The sequence below is a fragment of the Ipomoea triloba genome, chromosome 4 (assembly GCF_003576645.1).
Source record: "Ipomoea triloba cultivar NCNSP0323 chromosome 4, ASM357664v1".
NCBI classification, from domain to species: Eukaryota; Viridiplantae; Streptophyta; class Magnoliopsida; order Solanales; family Convolvulaceae; genus Ipomoea; species Ipomoea triloba.
In genome coordinates, this window is record NC_044919.1 from 21585581 (window position 1) to 21606377 (window position 20797).

A 20797-nucleotide genomic window follows, 5' to 3' on the forward strand; every position below is an offset into this window, starting at 1 on the left:
CATCTAATCATCGGTCCCACACCTCACACTGCACGCACTCTCTTTCACCTTCCTGTCATTGGGTTTGGCTGCCCCATTGCCATTGCACCTTTTACCCAATAACGGGTATTGTTTATTCGTGCTATATATTATTACGCTTTGATTTGAGGAATTGAGGGTAGACTGTAGACTTCCTATCCATAACCCAATACTGATAAATTCTAATTGATTAGCTGAGGAAAGTTGTGGGTACATCACCCAATTAATTACGGAGTACATTAGTATTCGATCCATTTTACTCTAGCTACTACACAGTAAGGCTCTGGTCCAAGTGAGCAAATGGTATCCTTGCCTAACTTCCAGGTAAATTATGATGGAACAAAAGAATCAAGAAAGAAATCACACAAATCTACATTATTTGATCCTTCAAACTAGGGTGGGTTATGGGTACCTTTCATGCACTCAAACCAATTATTAGTGGCACAAGTCCATTTACGTTTATAGACAAAAGCCAAAACTGGGAGGGAAACACTCCGATCAACTCCATTCATGTGTTTACAAGTCGAAACAAATATACACCGAATCTCGAGCTACATGATTTGCACACAAGTTTAAAAATAAAATGCATACCAAGAGAAAGAGGGCAAGCAAGCTCTAGCATCATTATCACTGTCACCACCAAGCTTAACCTGATTTGAAGAGAAGCACAGCTTTTGAATCCAAGTAGAAATAGACAAAGTGGTTTGTTTCGTGAGTCACATAGGAACCTGCATCAAAAGGTCGGGTTCTTTCACTATCTATGAAGAAAACAAACGATTTATAAACAAGCCAAAACAATAACAAGACTTGAATGTGTTAATACAGCTTAATGATTAAGGGATAATACATGACAGCAAACAAATCCTAATCCTGTTTTCCTCCGTATTGAAGTGACTTTGGGGGCCTCTCTCTATCAAGGTCAAGCTCATGCTTTTCAAAATGTGTAGTATGCTTATCAGGAAAGGGGACCAGACAAAATATCTCCTACAAATAAAATATCTTGGCAAATATTTATTCAGACCCATACTTTTTCAGATAAACAGACCATATTTTCCTCATTAAAACATCCTGAAGCAAGAAAGATATAACACTGACTTTCCTCAGAGATTAAAACCTCACAGGCAAGGGAAATAACTACCCTTCAGAACTAAAAGAAAGTAGTCCTTAACAGCCACAATCAGCATAAATCATTGACCACAATGGCACAATGTAAATGTGCAATCCAACTGTTATGCCTCACAGGTCACAGCATCCAAGCAACAAGGACTATGCTTCATGACAAAGTTACAAAGTACACTGTAGAATATCTAAATACTACAGGTAGCTATCAATTTGAATTGGCTTTCTATCTGCCCCAAATTATAATAACACTATGTCACCATATGAGTTTAGGATAATATTTATCCAAATGCCAGCAAATACTCTATTTAGTATTAAGAGATTGTAACAACACCAACTTATCTACTCCCTCCGTCCCACTTCATTTGTCTTACTTTTCTTTTTAGCCCATCCCAAAATAATGTCCACCACTCCACCCTCCTAATTTAAACACCACTAACTTTTTACTTTTTCCAAATTGCTATTTTATTCCTTTTAACTTCTTGGTGTGCCCTATTTACCTCTTTTTAAAGACAAAATTGGTAAAGATCATCTTATTTGTTTACATTAAACAGTGCCAAACATAAATACCCCCTAAAAATTGGGACAGGAGGAGTATAAAATAACATATACTTATAAAACAACCATATTAAATGTCAGAATTTAATGCCCAGAACAAAATGCAAATTGATAATAAGTCCAATAACAAGTTCCACAGCACACCTTTAACAAGAAAATATGATCTAAGGAAGACTTACTATTAAATTGGTCTGTAAATTGTAAAACAATTATAAACATGCACATGACAACACTTGGAACTTGGATCATCCTTTGAGGTAGCAAGTTTGAAGTAAGCTTGATATCATTCCAGGACCTATTATTTTCTAAAGACCAGATAAGTTTAACTATGTAAAATTTTGGGTCTAGAGGTAACTTCACAACCCTCCCTGTCTCCCCAATGACCATGCACACAAAAAAGCCTAAACAATTTGGGAAATTCATAGTTACCTTTTCTTGTTTTTTCACTTTTCTGTTTGTTTCATCTGATCAGATTGATCTACTTCTCAAAATTTGTAATAGTAAGAAACATTTATAAAGGATAGTAGGAAAATGTTTGATCCTTGATGCCAAGAAAATTATGCTCTATGTGAAATCAAAAGATAATGAACACTAAAACTTCAACTGGTCCTCAGTAATACAGCTCAAGATTTTAGCAGAAATATTCTAACAATAGGTACTTCGTGCTTCAGTATATGGGTAACCATCAATACTGCAAATTTGGCATCATGTGATACCATAATCCTCACTGAGAAAGTAACAATGTCCCTTCACCTTCAATGCACAATGAAAAGATATCCAATTATATAGGGATCTAGATGAATTATTAAAAATTTAGAGGGACGGCACCATAATGTCAAACTTCTTGTTTGACTATGTTCTAGTACAATTGAAATATATAACCCCAATTTGGCCTTGTTCATCTCTACAACTATTACATCTTAGGGCCAGTTTCACATATTTTTCTCTTAAGATCAAGTAGATACATGTTTTTTCGTCTCAGCTTTGCAAAGTCTAGTCTGGGAAACCATTTAAATAACTGCTTTTAAGATATGTGCTTTTCAATAAATTCAAAACAGTTCATGTTGATTTTTCCATTTCAACTGGTATTTCAAAAAGCAATGTTATACGATTCTAAAAAGCTCATTGAAATAGCTTATGGAAATAAGCTAAGGCCCAGTTTGGATAAAAAAGATAAGATAAGCACTTCCCAATAAGTGTTTTTCAATAAGATTAAAACAGCTTATATGGGTTTGTAATTTCAACTGGCATGCAAAAAGTTTTTTGCTTATTTTAATAAAGGAATTTTTCTAGTTTATAAGGACAAGCTAGAAAAAAATATTTTCAAAAGCCACAAGCTCTTTTCTATCAAAAAACAGTAAGAAGTTAGCCTTAGTATAGATAACATTAGATAGGATAAGTTGAAAATAGTTTCATCCAAACTGGGCATAAACATAACAACTTAGTTGGAGGACATTTGTCTGGAAACATAAGATACCATATCCATGAAACAAGCTTGATGCAATTTAACCACTTGGATTGATAGAATAATTTTTATTTGTTACATAAATAGAGCAAGGGAATACTTACACAAAAAGAAGAGGGTTTAGCACAGTTAGTGATGAGCACTCCATACAACCAGTAAGTTGAGAGTTCAAGCCACCACAAAGGTAAGTGGGGAACCTGGAACCACTACCAATCCACATCTCTAAAACTAAATAGAATGTCATATATCAATTTTACAATACTAGCTATTAGATTATCAGCTATAGTTTTGTGATTAGAATGTGCACAAAGCTAACCACTAAGCTAAGGCATTTGGGGTTTGAAGATCTCAAGATAATTACAATCATTCAGAGATGTACTTGATACATGCATCATCATTAACCCTCTTATAGTTTAAAATATGCAATTAAAGATTCATAAAGAATATTAGATCCCCCAACATTTCCATATCCACATCATTTTCCATAGCCATCGCATATCAACATTTGGGATAGACGGGGAAAAACAACCGAGTGCAAAATAATTCAAACTGTATTCCCTAATCATTCAATGTTGCACAGAAGAAAATGCAAACCATATGAAGTAAAATTAATTAAAAGGACAAAAGGCAAAGTAAGACTACCAAAATTTTTGCCAACAATGCAATGCCAAGTCGGGCCATGCTTCTTATCGAACTCCTTCTTTATATGCTCAGCTACATCCTTCTCCACGCTGTTCTTCTCGAATGCCTGCACGTTCACTCACATACATATTACGCCAATAAGAACAATATATAACTGATGAGTTTAATAACAATAATAATAAAGAAATTGATGGAGAGAAAAGAGGAAATTACTTACCGCAATAGCGATATCGACGGCCTCTTTCTGCATATCGTCCTTCATATCGGCACTTTTGATGATGACTTTCTTGGACACGGTAATAGAAGACGCGGGCGGGGATGCAGATTTCCGATCGTCGGCGGCGGGCGGCTTGGCCACGAGAGCTCCGCCATCATTTCTTTTGGAATCTTCGCTCATATTTGTTTGTGTCGGAGATTGGGATTTGTGAGAACAGAGAGAGGGCGGAGGTGATGGAGTTGGGGGAAGGGGTGAATGATTGTGTGTGGTGTGGTGTTAGTGGCGGTGGTCCTCTTTCACTGAACTTGCCACTTTATTTTACTGGCAGCTGCGCTGTAGCTAGCCGATGCCTCAATTTTACTTTTTTGTCCATTATACAATTTTATTTCTACTTTTTTGTCTAAAGTTTAAAGTATGCCCAAGGATCTTATCGTGTATTATAAGTTTGAGATTATTTAATAAAATAGGTGACTTTGATAATTACAATTTATTTTTTAAAGTTCATATATTAATCATCCAACATAAGAGCATTACAAATAAAGTCAGGAGAATTGTACTACCACTCTATACAATCTAACATAGAAATGGATTTTCTAATTAAGTCATGGGCGGCAACCCCATTTGCTGTGTAAGTGGACTTAAACTATCTTGAATATCAAGCATTAAGAGATCAAAAGAAGACACAACATTTGAAACTCTCATACTCTTGACAACCAACAAAGCATCAGTCTCAACAATAACTTACAAAAAGTCATATTGTTCTTCCTCTGGGGAGAACCATACATACTGCTGCATTGAAATGCCCATACTCATCTCTACTCACCCAATCGATGATAGGGAAAATCCCCTAACAATCGGAAAAACAAGAAATTGGAAAACGATAACAAAACAAATTACAATGAAATGAGTAATAATCCACGTAGGATTAAACAATTACAAATGAAGAAGGTACCACGCTGGGTTGAGTGACCTTGGAAGTTGACGGGTGAACTGCACGAACTTGAGTGGTTTTAAGTATGAGTCGCGTTGCCACTTTCCTTAAAACCTTATTTACCGCTTCCCGGGGTGCTGGAACGTTGCGGTCTAGGTTTCCCAGGATAAAACGTACTACGACTCCTGCGTTTGAGCACACAAACTTGGAGCCCGGTGAACTAAAACTGTTGGATGAACGCAAATGGCTTGAAAGAAAGGATGAACAGAGTTTTGAGGAAAGAAAGTGTTTCGTAGGTGTGATCTGTGTAGCTTGTATATGCTGTCACCAACGAATATGTAGTAGAGGATGGAATCATTGCATTAAATCTGGCATTTACTTTAATTCCCATTCGTCCTCCTTCCGGGATCATTGCATTAAATTCGTACCTCCTTCCTGGATCATCATTGCATTAAATTCGTACCTCCTTCTTGGATCATTGCATTAAATCTGGCCTCCTTCCGGGATCATTGCATTAAATTTAATTCCCTTAAATCTGGCATTTAATTCCCATTGGCATTTAATTCCCATTCGTAACCTCCATCTGGCATCCCCTTCCGGCCGGGATCATTGCATTAAATCTGGCATTTAATTCCCATGCGGGCTTCCGGCCGGGATCTTCCGGCCGGGATCATTCGGCCGGGATCATTGCATTAAATCTGGCATTAATTCTAACCTCCATCTGGCATCCCCTTCCGGGATCATTGCATTAGGGGATCTAACCTCCATCTGGCATCCCCTTCCGGGATCATTGCATTAAATCTGGCTGGCAGGCTGGCATGGCATCGAAAATAAGACATTCGTGCCCGCAGGTGCGGGCGTACATGAGTCAAGCCTTTTCAGGCTCAGTTTGGGATTTGATTTGCACCCCCCCTGCGCGCGAGAGAGAGAATCTATGATATACAAGTTACTTAGTCATAAAAGGACCCTTGTATATATAGTGGTGCAAAAGTTCATTCCAAACCAATGTGGGACAAAGCTACATAAGCTTTTCCACACTTAAATTCCATCTCAAATGGGTCTACTTTGAGAATCAATTTCTCATTCACCCATTATCCATTTTGAGCGTATAATATATCGATCTCTTCGTCTAACAACGAAGAACCCAAATCTACTTTGACCCAACCCAAATTCGGAAGTGGACCCACATATATTTATACCACAAAATGGCCACTTAAATGTCATTTTTAGTGCAATTTTCCAATAGGTGCTTTCCACTATAGCTGCTATGGGATTGGGTCCACACTTCAACAAAAAAACTTTGTCAAAATATCGATCTCAGACAAACCATTGTATTCAACCCCTGTAATTCCATCTCTAATATTTGTGATCCATTTTGAAAACCAATGAACCGTCTTTCTATCTTCCTCTAAAGGTAAGCTCCATAGTTTCAAGTTCTTTGTGAGCCTCAATACCTTGCAATTCACCCAGACGTAGGAAGAATTAATAGTGGCTCTGACAACTACTGGTCTTGTTGCGTTTGGAATAACGAGAAGAATCTGTCTAAAATCGTCACCCAAAACTATTGTCATTCCACCAAATGTCTTTTCAGCACTACCAGTAAGGCGAAGCTTAATAAATCCCTCATGGTTTTGTCCAAAGCTTTAAAATAGTGTTTGTGCGTCATTGGTGCCTCATCCCATATAATCAATTTTCTCCTTATTATAAGCTCAACAAGGTAACTACCTTGCGAAATAAGTGTGCTTTTTAAAAAGCTCTGTGTTTATTTATATTATGACATTCATATATTAAATTTGTTCTTTTAAAAAACTCAAAATAATAATATAGTACATTTTCTAGTCATTTTAGAAACCTATAATAACAATGTTATTTTCTAGTTCATACAACTGTTTTTATTATTAGTTGATAGCTTTCAAGTGTAATATATGAACCCAAATAAGTCATGTGTTTATTTATATTGTGACCACCAAAATATATTTGTATTTTAAAATGCATGCACTATGTTTATTTATATTATTACCACAATAAATAAATTTGTTTTATCTTTAGGAATAAGCATCGTATCATCTTATTTTCATAATCTTTATACAAGTTCTTTTGGTGTTCTTTTGTGGATCTTTTTGGAAAAAAAATGATCAAGATGGAGGTGGTGCTTTGTGAGGTGTTTTGAGGTTTGCTTGGTTGAAAAGAGCTCCAAAAGGTAACCATCATGTCCACTAAAACCTATTTTACACTCTTGATCTATGAATATTATTTGGTGATTTGGAATCCTATGGAAATTTCTTGATCTAGCTTTGTTCTTGATGATTAGTGAGCTATTTTGATGGGTTAATGAACTTGTGCTCTTGACCCTTTGTATCTTGATGATTATGGGTGTTTATTGTTATGGATTCCATGTTTATTTGACTTCTAAGATGTGTAATCTGGGCAATCTGATCATATTTGTATGTTCTGAAAATGGGTATTTCGTATTCTGTCTAAGTCTGATTCTGTGCGTTGGAGTTGTCCTTGCGGTGCGTTTCAATGGTATAATGTGTCCCGTTGGAATGTTCCGTAAGAACACTGGTGGAATGGTTTGGCGGAAGGGTGTATTCCGTTGGTGTGTTCCGTTAGAACTAAAGGAAGAGTTTGGCAGAAGGGTGTATTCCGTTGGTGGAGTAGGTTGGCGGAATAGGGTCTTCTATGAGGGTGCTCCGCCAGTTCATTTTCAGCTCTGTTTCCAGTAGCTGATCTATTGATCTGTTGTCTTGTTGATCCATCTCTGATTCTAGAACTTGTTTGGATATTATTCCACCTTGGTTTTTGCGTATTTATCCATGTCTTTTGATTCATTCTCTTGGTTTATTGGTTGGTTGAATCCTTGGTTATATTCTCTGAGTATATGTTGTGTTCATAACCTGAGATGAACACTATGGGTGAGTCTTTGAGTATGGCTTGTTGAGGGTGAACTAGCTAAGGGCATCATTTGCCTCTGTGTATTAGGCTTTTGCCTCTGTGTATTCGGGCACGATTTGCCTCTGTGTATTTGGGCACCATTTGCCTCTGTGAACTGAGTTCGGGTTTGGTGATTGGTATGAGGAATGGTATTGTGGTTGGAGGGTAAGGGTTGATGCTTATCTTTAGGTTGAGGTCTGTTTGGTCTCTTACTTGATTCTTGAGTTGTATCGTATCTCATTGGTTATTGGTTATTCTTGGATATATTCTGGTTTGGTTGTTTCTTGTGAGTATTCTATTGAATTCATGGTTCAGATGATATTCCGTTATAGACTTGTTGTCTTGTACATTCGATTGGATATTGGTGTTATTAGAAAGTCCTTGGTTTATATATTCATTCAGCGTGTTGTTGTTGAGTATCCGTTTTAAATACTGAACAGTTCGTTGGTGTGTATATTCTATATGGGTGCGTAAACCTATTTTCAAACTTACTATATATATATATATGTCCTTGCGGGTGTGAATGGTGGTTGCTTAGAAGTCTTTTGCTAATGGTTTCTTACATGTTTTCTAGGTGTGGATAAGTCTAAGTGAGAGCGCGTTAGAGCTTAACGATATGAGGATGCTTAGACTAGTTGATGATGTTTTAGACTTGTGTTTTGGGCATGTGTGCCAATGATGAGATTATATACTCTTGTTTAGATTCTGGTTGTTTTGACAATGATTGAGGATTTATATTTATGCAGTTCAGTTTGAGTTGTGGATAACCTGTGCATCTAGGCTGTGTTATTCTTACCTAGATGTGGCATGATACCCCTTAGGTTATAAATCGCTTCCGCTATGTTATGTTTGATAGTTGAGATAGGCAGCTTTTGTGTTAAAGTTTAGCTATCTCGGCTTGTGAAAAGTTGGGGTGTCACACTAGGCTCGAAGGTTAGAAATTCAGAGTGTTACATTACTGCAAGCACTTTATCACCAATTTGAAAAGAACACAATCTAACCCTTTTATTGAAAGTTCTTATTATTCTAGCTTGGTAACACTCAAGATTTTGTTGGACATGTAACCTATTCTCATCAAGTGTTTCTAATTATGCTAAACGCAACTTGGTATTTTATTCATCTGTGATCCCTTTTTGAATCACCAACCTCAATGATGGTATTTGCAAATATGAACCCTAGTCCATGAGTAAATATCAATTTTGGTTCCACGAGTATTAGCAAAATGATAGTTTTAGTTCACATGTTTAATTATTACCAATTTTCATCCACAGCTATTGTTTCCATGCTAAAATTAATCACGCCGGTCACCCCTTCGGCTAAAACATGATTGATTGTGTGATTTATAAGGGTATTTTCATCCATTAATGTATAACTTGCCAATTCCATTAATGTACGAATGGACAAAAATATCCTTACAAATTACACTTTCTGACATATTTTAGCCATAGAGGTGACTGGCGTAATCAATTTTGACACGAAAATAATAGTCATGGGTGAAAATTTGTAGTAATTAAACATGTAGATCAAAATTATTATCATTTTACTAATACTTATGGGACCAAAATTGGTATTTGCTCCTTGTTCCATCAATCATTATTGTGTGGACCATGGTCCACATAGCTGGTGGATCATACTATCAAATAATGTACATTTTGTTATGATCCACAAAACACTATGTGGACCATGGTCCACGCAATAAATTGCCTTGTTTCCATGGTATAACAATTGCAGCTTTGTTACCTCTGATCAAATGGTTATTGGGCTTGTCCTTTAGTCGACTAGGATACATTAATTACACATGTTGGCTGTGTTTGCAGAGCTTATTTAGGAGCTTATAGCTTATTTTAACATACTAATAAGCTATAAGCTATGTTTGGTAATGCTCCCAAAATAAGTCAGTGGCTTAAAATAAGAGCTTATTTTGAAACGCTACCTTAGGTAGCTTTTCAAAAATAAGCTAAGTAGCTTCCTAACTTTTTTTCCATCTTTATCCTTATTATTTTAAATAAATGACATCATTTAACTCTCCCAATTAAAACCCTTTTAGCTTCTTTTCTTAAATATGTTTGGTTGTAATTTCAATTTGACATTATTTGTTCCTTTGAACATTAATTTTTGTATGAACTAATTTTATGAACTATAAACATTTTGTTTTACTTTATATAATTTTAAATATATGTTCTTACTTTATATTTTATTAAAATATATTGGTTTCATTATTTTATATTTTAATATGTAAACAAATCTATTTAAATTTTATGAAGATGTCTATTTTAGTCTTTTTACATTTACCAACTTATCAAAAAGTTAATTTTACCAAACACTTTTAAACATAACAACTAGCTTAACAGCTCTTTAGATTTCAGCTCTTAGCTTATAGCTTTTTAACTTTAAGCTACTTTTCAACTTTCAGCTACCTTTTCAGCTAGGTTTGCCAAACATAGTTGTTTTGTTGACCCAAACACAAGAAACGAGCTAAACATCCAATCCAATAGGTCGAGTAAGTATTCCTAAAGAATACACTTTTAAAAATAAAACCTATGACACAATATTTCAATTTTTGAGATAAAGAATGCATATTTCATCACTTTACAAATTTTAGTTTTTAACTAGATTTTCAATTACTTCTCCAAAGGAAAGATGTCATTTGAACTCAACCTTTTTTAATTTCTTCTACTCTAAACTAGCTTTTCAATTTCTTTTAGATACAAATTTTTTTATAATAAGTTTCAAACTTATAATACTTGGTCATGGTTGCACAATTTTTTAAAATAGAGAATAACACTTATACTATTAAATTTGTTCTACTCTAAGTCAGCTTTTCAATTTCTTTTAGATACAAAATTTGTATAAAAAGTTTCAAACTTATAATACTTGGCCATGGTTGCATAAATTTATTTTATAGAGAATAACACTTATACTATTAAATATAGTAGAAGAGCAAGACAAAAATTACACAAATTTTTTACATGAAAAAAGTTAACCTTGAAAATTTTATTAAAATGTCCCTTTAGTTTACGGATAGTTCCCGACCATTATTAGAATGTGCAATTTAAGAAGTTAGTGAATCTAAATTGTCCCCCGTGAATGGATCAAGATAAATGTAGATGCAACTATTGATATGAATAATAACAAGGTGGGTTTTGGTTGTTGGAAAATTGCACTAAAAATGGCATTTTAAGTGGCCATTTTGTGGTATAAATATATGTGGGTCCACTTCTGAATTTGGGTCGGGTCAAAGTGGATTTGGGTTCTTTGTTGTTAGACGAAGAGATCGATATATTATACGCTCAAAATGGATAATGGGTGAATGAGAAATTGATTCTCAAAGTAGACCAATTTGAGATGGAATTTAAGTGTGGAAAAGCTTATGTAGCTTTGTTCCACATTGGTTTGGAATGAACTTTTGCACCACTATATATACAAGGGTCCTTTTATGACTAAGTAACTTGTATAGCATAGATGCTCTCTCTCGCGCGCAGGGGGGGTGCAAATCCAATCCCAAACTGAGCCTGAAAAGGCTTGACTCGTGTACACCGGCACGTATGTCGTCCGAAAAATTGGCTGGCCTTGCGGGCTAAGTTATGCCATATTTTCGAACGAATTTTCCATCTCAGACCACATGAGATCGAACTGATCTCTCGTTCGAAACATCAAATGAATTGACCTCGAGAGGTAGTTCGATGTCTCGCGGATGGAGTCGACCTCTCGCGCGAGTGCGATGTCCCGCAGCCCGTGTTGGCGCGCGCATCTGATGTCTCGCGGCTGGTACGATGTCTCGCAGCATGCGCTGCTTGATGTCTCGAACTGGCGCTGCTGATGTATCGAAGGTACGCAGACGCGCGCCCGATGTCTCGCACACTGGGCGATGTCTCGCACCACGACTCTAGTGACCTCTCGAAAGCGACTTTCCACCTACTATGTCTGTTCAGAAATGACTATTGGTATTACGGAATTAATATGATTAATTTCAATCATCATTTTTCAGAGTTATTTCCCTTATAATGGACCTGTTAGTGGGTGTAAATAAGTTGCTAGTGGAAGGAAGTTACGAATGGGAATTAAATGCCAGATTTAATGCAATGATCCCATCCTCTACTACATATTCGTTGGTGAGCAGCTGATTTGATACACAGCATATACAAGCAACACAGCAAGTATAAGCTACACAGATCACACCTACGAAACACTTTCTTGCTCAAAACTCTGCTCATCCTTTCTTTCAAGCCATCTGCGTTCATCCCACAGTTTTAGTTCGCCGGGCTCCAAGTTTGTGTGCTCAAACGCAGGAGTCGTAGTACGTTTTATCCTGGGAAACCTAGACCGCAACGTTCTAGCACCCCGGGAAGTGATAAATAAGATTTTAAGGAAAGTGGCAACGCGACTCGTACTTACAACCACCCAAGTTCATGCAGTTCACCCGTCAACTTCCAAGGCCACTCAACCCAGCGTGGTACCTTCTTCATTTGTAATTGTTTAATCCTACGTGGATTATTACTCATTTCATTGTAATTTGTTTTGTTATCGTTTTCCAATTTCTTGTTTTTCTAATTGTCAGAGGATTTTTCCTAACAATCTTAAAACCTTATATCTTCTATTCCTTCTGACTCTCGGATTTCTGGAAAGAAATGGAAAACGTGTTGCCAGTAGCCAACCTTGGGGATGAAAATCCTAATGTTGTCGAAAACAACAGTGGGGGGAATGGCAACAATGTTTCACATTCCCAGGCACCAGTGAACGTAGGTTCACAAGGGGGTGTCAGTTCAGAGGGGTATATCCCCACGATGAGGGTACCTACGGTACCAAGTGGTTTGGCTGAAAAGCTGGATAAGTTTTCGGGATCATTTTTTAAGAGGTGGCAGCAAAAGATGCTGTTCTACCAAGGTTCTTGATCGACATGGTTCCAGTGGTGAAGGAACAAGACCCTCATTCTGTAATGGCCGTTGGGCTTTGGAAGGATTCTGACTTCCTTTGATGCAACTACATTCTGAATGGGTTAGTTGATTCCCTTTACGATGTTTATCGTAAAATTGGCACGGCTAAGGCACTGTGGGAAGCTTTAGACCACAAGTACCGAAGCGAGGATGCCGGGGCCAAGAAATTTGTTGTTGGCAGGTTATTTGATTTTAAAATGGTGGATTCAAAGACCGTGCTGAGTCAAGTTGAAGAGTTGCAATTGCTCTTTGACGAGATTCGTGACGAGGGCATGCCAATCAGTGAAGCCTTCCAAGTGGCGTCCATGATCCACTTGCTGCCTCCGGGATGGAAGGACTTCAAGAACTACCTGAAGCACATGCGGAAGGAGATGAGTCTGGAGGACCTGATGCAGCGACTTCGTGTTGAGGAAGGAAACATGACCAGTGACGGAAGAGGACCTCTCGTGGGAGGTACCAAAGCCAATGTGGTGGAGCACGGACAAAGCTCCAAGAAGGCCAAGAAGGGCAAGAAAAAGCTGGGTCTGAAAGGTGGCGTCTCCAAGGGCAAGTTCTAAGGGAAATGCTACAATTGTGGCAAGATGGGTCACAAGTCCATGGAGTGCAAGGCTCCAAAGAAAAAGAACAAGGGTTCTGAAGCCAACTTGGTTGGTGATATGAGCCAAAAGGTGGCTGAGATTAGCCTCTCAGCTATGGTCACCGAGGTGAACTTGGTGGGTTCCAACCCGCGCGAATGGTTCATCGACACTGGTGCAACTAGGCATCTATGTTGCAATCGGGGTATGTTCAGTACCTTTGAAGCCATTGAGGGTGAAAAGGTCTGGATGGGAAACTCTGCTCAATCCAATGTTGAGGGTGTGGGTAAGGTGATTCTGAAGATGACTTCCGGGAAGGAACTAACATTGAATAATGTATTGTATGTTCCGGACTTTATGAAAAATCCTGTTTCTGGCTCGTTGTTGAACAAGCATGGATTCAAGATGGTCTTCGAATCGAACAAAGTAGTTTTCTCAAAATTAGGGATGTTTGTTGGTAAAGGATATGTAACTGACGGGCTTTTTAAGCTCAATGTAATGCTTGTTATCAATAATAAAAGCAAAGTTAATTATGTTTACTTGCTTGAGTCTTCCAATTTGTGGCATGGTAGACTAGGTCATGTCAATTTTAATTCTATGCGTAGATTAATTAGCATGAACAATATCCCTAATTTTCAAGTTAATACAAATAAGTGTGAAATTTGTGTTGAGGCAAAACTAATTAAAGCTCCCTTCAAATCGGTTGAAAGGGAGACCGAGCCACTAGGATTGGTACATAGTGATTTGTGCAATTTTAGATCGATTCAAACGAGAGGTGGTAATAAGTATTTTATTACGTTTATCGATAATCGCACACGATTTTGCTATGTGTATTTGCTAAAGAGCAAAGACGAAGCCAAAGAAAAGTTTATTCTTTATAAGGATGAAGTGGAAAACCAACTTAATCGAAAGATTAAAAGGGTTAGAAGCGATAGAGGTGGTGAGTACGAAGTACCTATCGATGACTTCTGTGCGAGTGTAGGAATAATACACGAGCGTACTGCACCTTAAAATGGGTTCTTCGTTGTTAGACGAAGAGATCGATATATTATACACTCAAAATGGATAATGGGTGAATGAGAAATTGATTCTCAATGTAGACCAATTTGAGATGAAATTTAAGTGTGGAAAAGCTTATGTAGCTTTGTCCCACATTGGTTTGGAATGAACTTTTGCACCACTATATATACAAGGGTCCTTTTATGACTAAGTAACTTGTATAGCATAGATGCTCTCTCTCGCGCGTAGGGCGGGGGTGCAAATCCAATCCCAAACTGAGACTGAAAAGGCTTGACTCGTGTACACCGGCACTTGCGAGCACGTATGTCGTCTGAAAAATTGGCTGGCCTTGCGGGCTAAGTTATGCCATATTTTCGAACGAGTTTTCCATCTTAGACTACATGAGATCGAACTGATCTCTCGTTCGAAACATCAAATGAACTAACCTCGAGAGGTAGTTCGATGTCTTGCGGACGGAATCGACCTCTCGCGTGCGAGTGCGATGTCGCGCAACATGTGTTGGCGCGCATCCGATGTCTCGCGGCCGGTACGATGTCTCACAGCATGTGCTGCTTGATGTCTCGAATTGGCGCTGCTTATGTCTCGAAGGTACGCAGATGCGTGCCCGATGTCTCTCGAAGGTACACAGACACGTGCCCAATGTCTCGCACACTTGGCAATATCTCGTACCACGACTCCAGTGACCTCTCAAAAGCGACTTTCCACCTACTGTGTCTTTTCAGAAATGACTCTTGGTATTACGGAATTAATATGATTAATTCCAATCATCATTTTTCAGAGTTATTTCCCTTATAATGGACCTGTTAGTGGGTATAAATAAGTTGCTAGTGGAAGGAAGTTACGAATGGGAATTAAATGCCAGATTTAATGCAATGATCCCATCCTCTACTACATATTCGTTGGTGAGCAGCTGATTTGATACACAGCATATACAAGCAACACAGCAAGTATAAGCTACACAGATCACACCTACGAAACACTTTCTTCCTCAAAACTCTGCTCATCCTTTCTTTCAAGCCATCTGCGTTCATCCCACAGTTTTAGTTCGTCGGGCTCCAAGTTTGTGTGCTCAAACGCAGGAGTCGTAGTACGTTTTATCCTGGGAAACCTAGACCGCAACGTTCTAGCACCCCGGGAAGCGATAAATAAGATTTTAAGGAAAGTGGCAACGCGACTCGTACTTACAACCACCCAAGTTCGTGCAGTTCACCCGTCAACTTCCAAGGCCACTCAACCCAACATGGTACCTTCTTCATTTGTAATTGTTTAAACCTACGTGGATTATTACTCATTTCATTGTAATTTGTTTTAATTTGTTATCGTTTTCCAATTTCTTGTTTTTCTGATTGTCAGAGGATTTTCCCTAACAATACGTTCCAAAGCGCGAGATATGACATGTTTGATGAGTCGCACCTAGAAAGCCGAGCAATCCTCTCTCCGACTTTAGATGTCGTGGATCAAACTAATTAGTATATGTGCGACACGAACACCACAGAAGGATGAACATATTTAAGTTGTGACTCTTTGTGTAAGACAGAATTAGACGGTGAACATCTATTAGAAGTACACATTCTTGAATTCCTAAATAGTTTGAGATTACCTAGACTCCTTAATCATTCATTGACATTAATGGTTGGTGCACCTATTATGTTATTGTGGAACATAGACTACTCTCTTGGTCTTTGCAATGATACGCGTCTCATCGTCACAAGATTGGCAAATCACATTGTCGAAGAAAAAATAGTTAATGGGACAAACGAAGGAACCAAAGTTTTTATCACCAGAATGTCTCTCACTCCTTCTAATACAAGATTGCCCTTCAAGTTCCAGTGTAAACAATTCCTATTGATGCTCACATATGGCATGACTATCAACAAAAGTCAGGGCCAAACACTAACTCATGTTGGGTTATTGTTGAAAAAACTAGTGTTTAACCACGGTCAACTGTATTAGCTCTAGACGAGCATAGACAAAATTCTGATACTACTACCAAGTACCAATGTCGTCTACAAAGAGGTTTTTAATAATGTGTAATTCGAACCGGTGATATTATGTTTTTTTTTCAAAGAGCACATTTGCCCATGTTATACGAATCCCAAACACGGATATATAAAATCTCCAAAGTTTCAGCACCGGATGCTTACATCTATACATTTGCTATTAATTCAATAATTTTTTAGTCGAATTCAAGCAAGGATAACATCACATAACATAATCGATCCAAACCATTTTTTCAATTGCACTATATAATATTTGATGTTATAATTTATATAATTATATTTCGATCCAAATATTCTTAAAATATTATAGCAAATCCATTTCGTGCATCACACGGGTGAAAAATACTAGTTTTATAAATACCATGAAAAAAAGAAATAGTTTGAAGCTAATTATATTAACTACTTGGGGATTGGTTGACAAAGAGAGTATTCAAATAACCCAACGAATTGGTGCGGCATCACTCTATTTTACTCTTATTGAATTAAATAAATAGTAGTTACAACTAAAAATTATACATATGCATGCACTTCTTTAATTTAGAATTTTGTGTCTACAATGCCTTTATGTTAAAAATAAAGTATTCATTATCAATAAATTAAATAAAAATAATAATTCCATTAGTTATATTGTCTTTATTTTCTCTAATGCAAAGATTTGTTACATTCAAATTTATCAATTGATATTCATTTATTACATTGTCCATTATGTTCTTTTTACACTACCTTGTAATTAAATATCAAAGTTATAATACAAAATAATGTTATATATTTATTTACCAAGTATTTTATTAATACCATGAAAAAAAGAATAGTTTGAAGCCAATCATATTAAATAGGGATAAAGTACAAATAAGCCATCGAACTATTTGAAAAACGGCAATTAAACCATCGAACTTAAAAAACCTCTAAATAAGCCATTGAACCCGGTAAAAAAGAGCAATTACCATTTTTCATAGGTTACCTTCCAGTTTTTGCTGACTGGATTGCCACATATTTATTTTATTTTATTTTTTATTCTTATTATAATCTACCTGGATGATTTGTAATCAAATAATCAAATTAAACATTCTAGCCCTAAAATTTCTCTCCTCTTCGCTAATCTTCCGATTCTTTCTCTCCTCATTCGCAAATCGCAACTTCCGATTCTTTCTGTCCTCCTTCACAACTTTCGATTCTTTCTCTCCTCCTTTGCAACTTTCGATTCTTCCGATTCTGGTCGTATTTGAATCTCAATTTCACTCCAGACAAGAGCTACCATTGACTTGTTGAACCTGTGCGAGCGGTGAGGAGAAAGCGGTGTCCAAGTATGTATTTCCAACCATGGCTTTTTGAATACAAATATATGTCTGGATGGTGAATGGTTGTGTTTTGAATGGGTCCTCCATGTAAGTTTGGTTGGAGACATTTTCAATTGTTGTGCTCCTGCCTACTGTTTTTAATATGTATTAGTTGTGTTTTAGTGTTCAGGTAGTTGTGCCGACAAAAAGTTGTCGTATGTAGTGAAAGTTAGTGTACAGTTGTTGTCTACTTATTTGGGTTAAAGCACTGCTTCATACATTAAGATAATTTAATTTTTTCTTGCTTTTCAGTGGTCCACAATCTGCGTTTTCAGCCATAGCTTTTGAGATTATTGTACTGGATATTTTAAGATTATTTAATTTTTTCATGTTTTCAGAATGTATGACATTGTTGATTTAAGAATTCATCATGGGGGTACTTTTGTGAGAGATCCAAGACTAAGGTATATAAATGGAGAGGTTAAAGAAGTAACAGTTGACCCTGATATGATTTGTGTGCCTCACCTAATGAAGTTCATTGCACATAACCGATATGGAAAAATAGAATGTCTATCATACAAGTTAAGTATAGAGCCGATAGAGAAGATTAGGTCTTTTTTCCAATGACATTCACACCTTAGAGTTGATTACATTATCCCGTAAATACAAGAAGGTTGATATTTTTGTTGAGCATGGGGTTGATGAAGCTAACGTAATACCATATTCATAGTTAGTACCTGAGTTACCTGAACCATATTCAGAGTTAGTACATGAGTTACCTGAACTAGATGGAGGGATAGTTACCCAACCTAAAGAGATAGAAGATCATAATGAGGTAGAAAATCATTATGATGAAGAAGAATATGAAGAACAACATGAGGGTGTGGATGCTAGAAGAAAAAATTCTGTTCAAAAACCAACACTTGATGATGTGGAGGTAAAGAGTACATACTATGACTCCGATAATCCACCTAGTTACCAATTTGAGATAGAGGAGGAGGAAGCTCAACTACAACCGCAACAACCTAGTAAAGGGAAGGGGAACTGTAAGCATCCATCGTACAATCCTACTGCAGAATGTCATGAGTTAGAGTTAGGGATGCTTTATGAAGATGCACGACAGTTTAAGAATGCAATGATTGACTATGCAGTGCATTTTAAGAGAGATATATGCTATTATAAAAATGAGCCTATGAGAGTAATGTATAAATGTGCTGGTGTTGAGACAACTAATGGTAAAGGCTGCCCATTTCATTGCACTGCTTCATGGGAGGAGAGATATAAATGTTTTTAGTTATGAGTGTCAACACTATTAAATTTACTAATTTTCAATTCACTGCTTAATTTGCTGCTACATACCAACACTATTAAATTGAAAAACTATTGCTTTTTATTCACTGCTATATGAGAAACTATTGCTTTTTATTCACTGCTATATGAGTGTCAACACTATTAAATTGAATTAGTTGTATTAAATTTTCTGCTACATGAGTGTGAATGCTACATGAGTGTCAACACTATTAAATTTACTAATTTTCAATTCACTGCCTAATTTGCTGCTACATACCAACACTATTAAATTGAAAAACTATTGCTTTTTATCACATTAGTTGTTCATTTGCTGCTACCATGGACTTTAATTTGCTGCTACCAACACTATTAAATTGAAAACATTATTGCTTTTTTATTTCAGGGTTTAACTACTATCATTCAAGAGTTGTTTCCTGATTCAGAGCATCGTAATTGTGCAAGACATATTTATGCAAATTGGAGTAAGCGCCATAAAGGAAAGGTTTTAAAGAATCACTTCTGGATGTGCGCTAAGTCAACAACAGAAGGACAATATCATAAACAACTTAAAGCTTTAGAAAGGAGAGACAAAGAGGCTAAAGTTGATCTAGAGCGATATCCTCCTAAATTTTGGTGCAAAACGTATTTTAGGACCATAGTGAAATGTGACATTATAGATAACAATCTTTGTGAGGCATTCAATGAAACATTGGTGAAGGCAAGATGCAAGCCAATTATTCCCATGCTTGAAGACATTCGAGTAGGTGCTATGAGAAGGGTTGCAAGAAAGATGAAATCTATTGACACTTGGAAAGGTAGATATGGACCATTTATAATGAAGAAAGTGACTCAAAATAACAAGGAAAACATTGGATGGGAGGTTAGTTATTTCTAATGTTTATTCATTAATATTAAATGAAATGATGTTATCTTAATTTGGAATGATAATTTTTCTTGCTAGGTTGATTTTAATGGAGATGATGGATATGAGATTAAGAAAGGACGACATCAGTTCAAAGTCAAGCTTGAAAGTAGGACATGTTTCTGTAGAGCATGGGATTTGAGTGGTATACCTTGTGCTCATGCTATATGTGCCATCTTTGACAAGGGGAGGAACATTGAGGATTACCTTGACCCATGCTACTCAAAGGAAGCATATCAAAGGACTTATGCGCATGCCCTTCAGCCTATGAATGGAGAACTCTTTTGGCCTAAAACTGCTTCTGAGGAAATATTAGCTCCGGTCCCCAAAAAAATGTCAGGTAGGCCAAAGAAGAAAAGAAATCGTGAAGAAAATGAAGGTCCACCAACAAGTAGCTAGAAGATTCGACTAAGTAGGAAAGACCGAGTTATGCGGTGTTCCATTTGTAGACAAGAAGGACATAATAGACCAAAGTTTCCTTCCGGGAATTTGAGTGGTATACCTTGATGTAGATTAAGTGTTTACTGTAAATTTCATTTTAAGTAAAATACTTTCTTTTAGTATTAATGTAAAATACTTTCTTTTAATATGAATTTCATTTTAAGTGTTTACTTACCGCCTCAAAAATTTTCACAAATGAAAGGTTTTCATCCATTAAAGCTAAGATGATTTGCACACCTTTAATTTAAGGTAGATGGAAAATAGCAAAATAACGTGAAGGATAGGAAGAGAGGAAGATCAGATCAGAAGTTGCGATTAATGGGGAGAAATTTTAATGCTGGAATGTTTAATTTGATAATTTGATTACAAATAATCCATGTAGATTATAATAAGAATAAAAAACTAAAATAAAATGCTCTAAAAAAAACTAAAATAAAATGAACATGTGGCAATC

The 20797-nt window shown here is 36.7% G+C and overlaps 1 protein-coding gene across 1 annotated transcript; it reads right to left on the reverse strand.

Moving 5' to 3' along the window:
• Window positions 1-441: 441 nt before the first annotated feature.
• On the reverse strand, window positions 442-4318 carry LOC116014889 (dynein light chain 1, cytoplasmic-like). Its single transcript, XM_031254851.1, has 3 exons — window positions 4020-4318; window positions 3803-3908; window positions 442-746 (listed from the first exon to the last, which is right to left on the reverse strand). The coding sequence occupies exons 1-3, from the start codon at window positions 4197-4199 to the stop codon at window positions 664-666; spliced, it is 369 nt and encodes a 122-aa protein (XP_031110711.1). The 5' UTR covers window positions 4200-4318; the 3' UTR covers window positions 442-663.
• Window positions 4319-20797: the final 16479 nt, after the last annotated feature.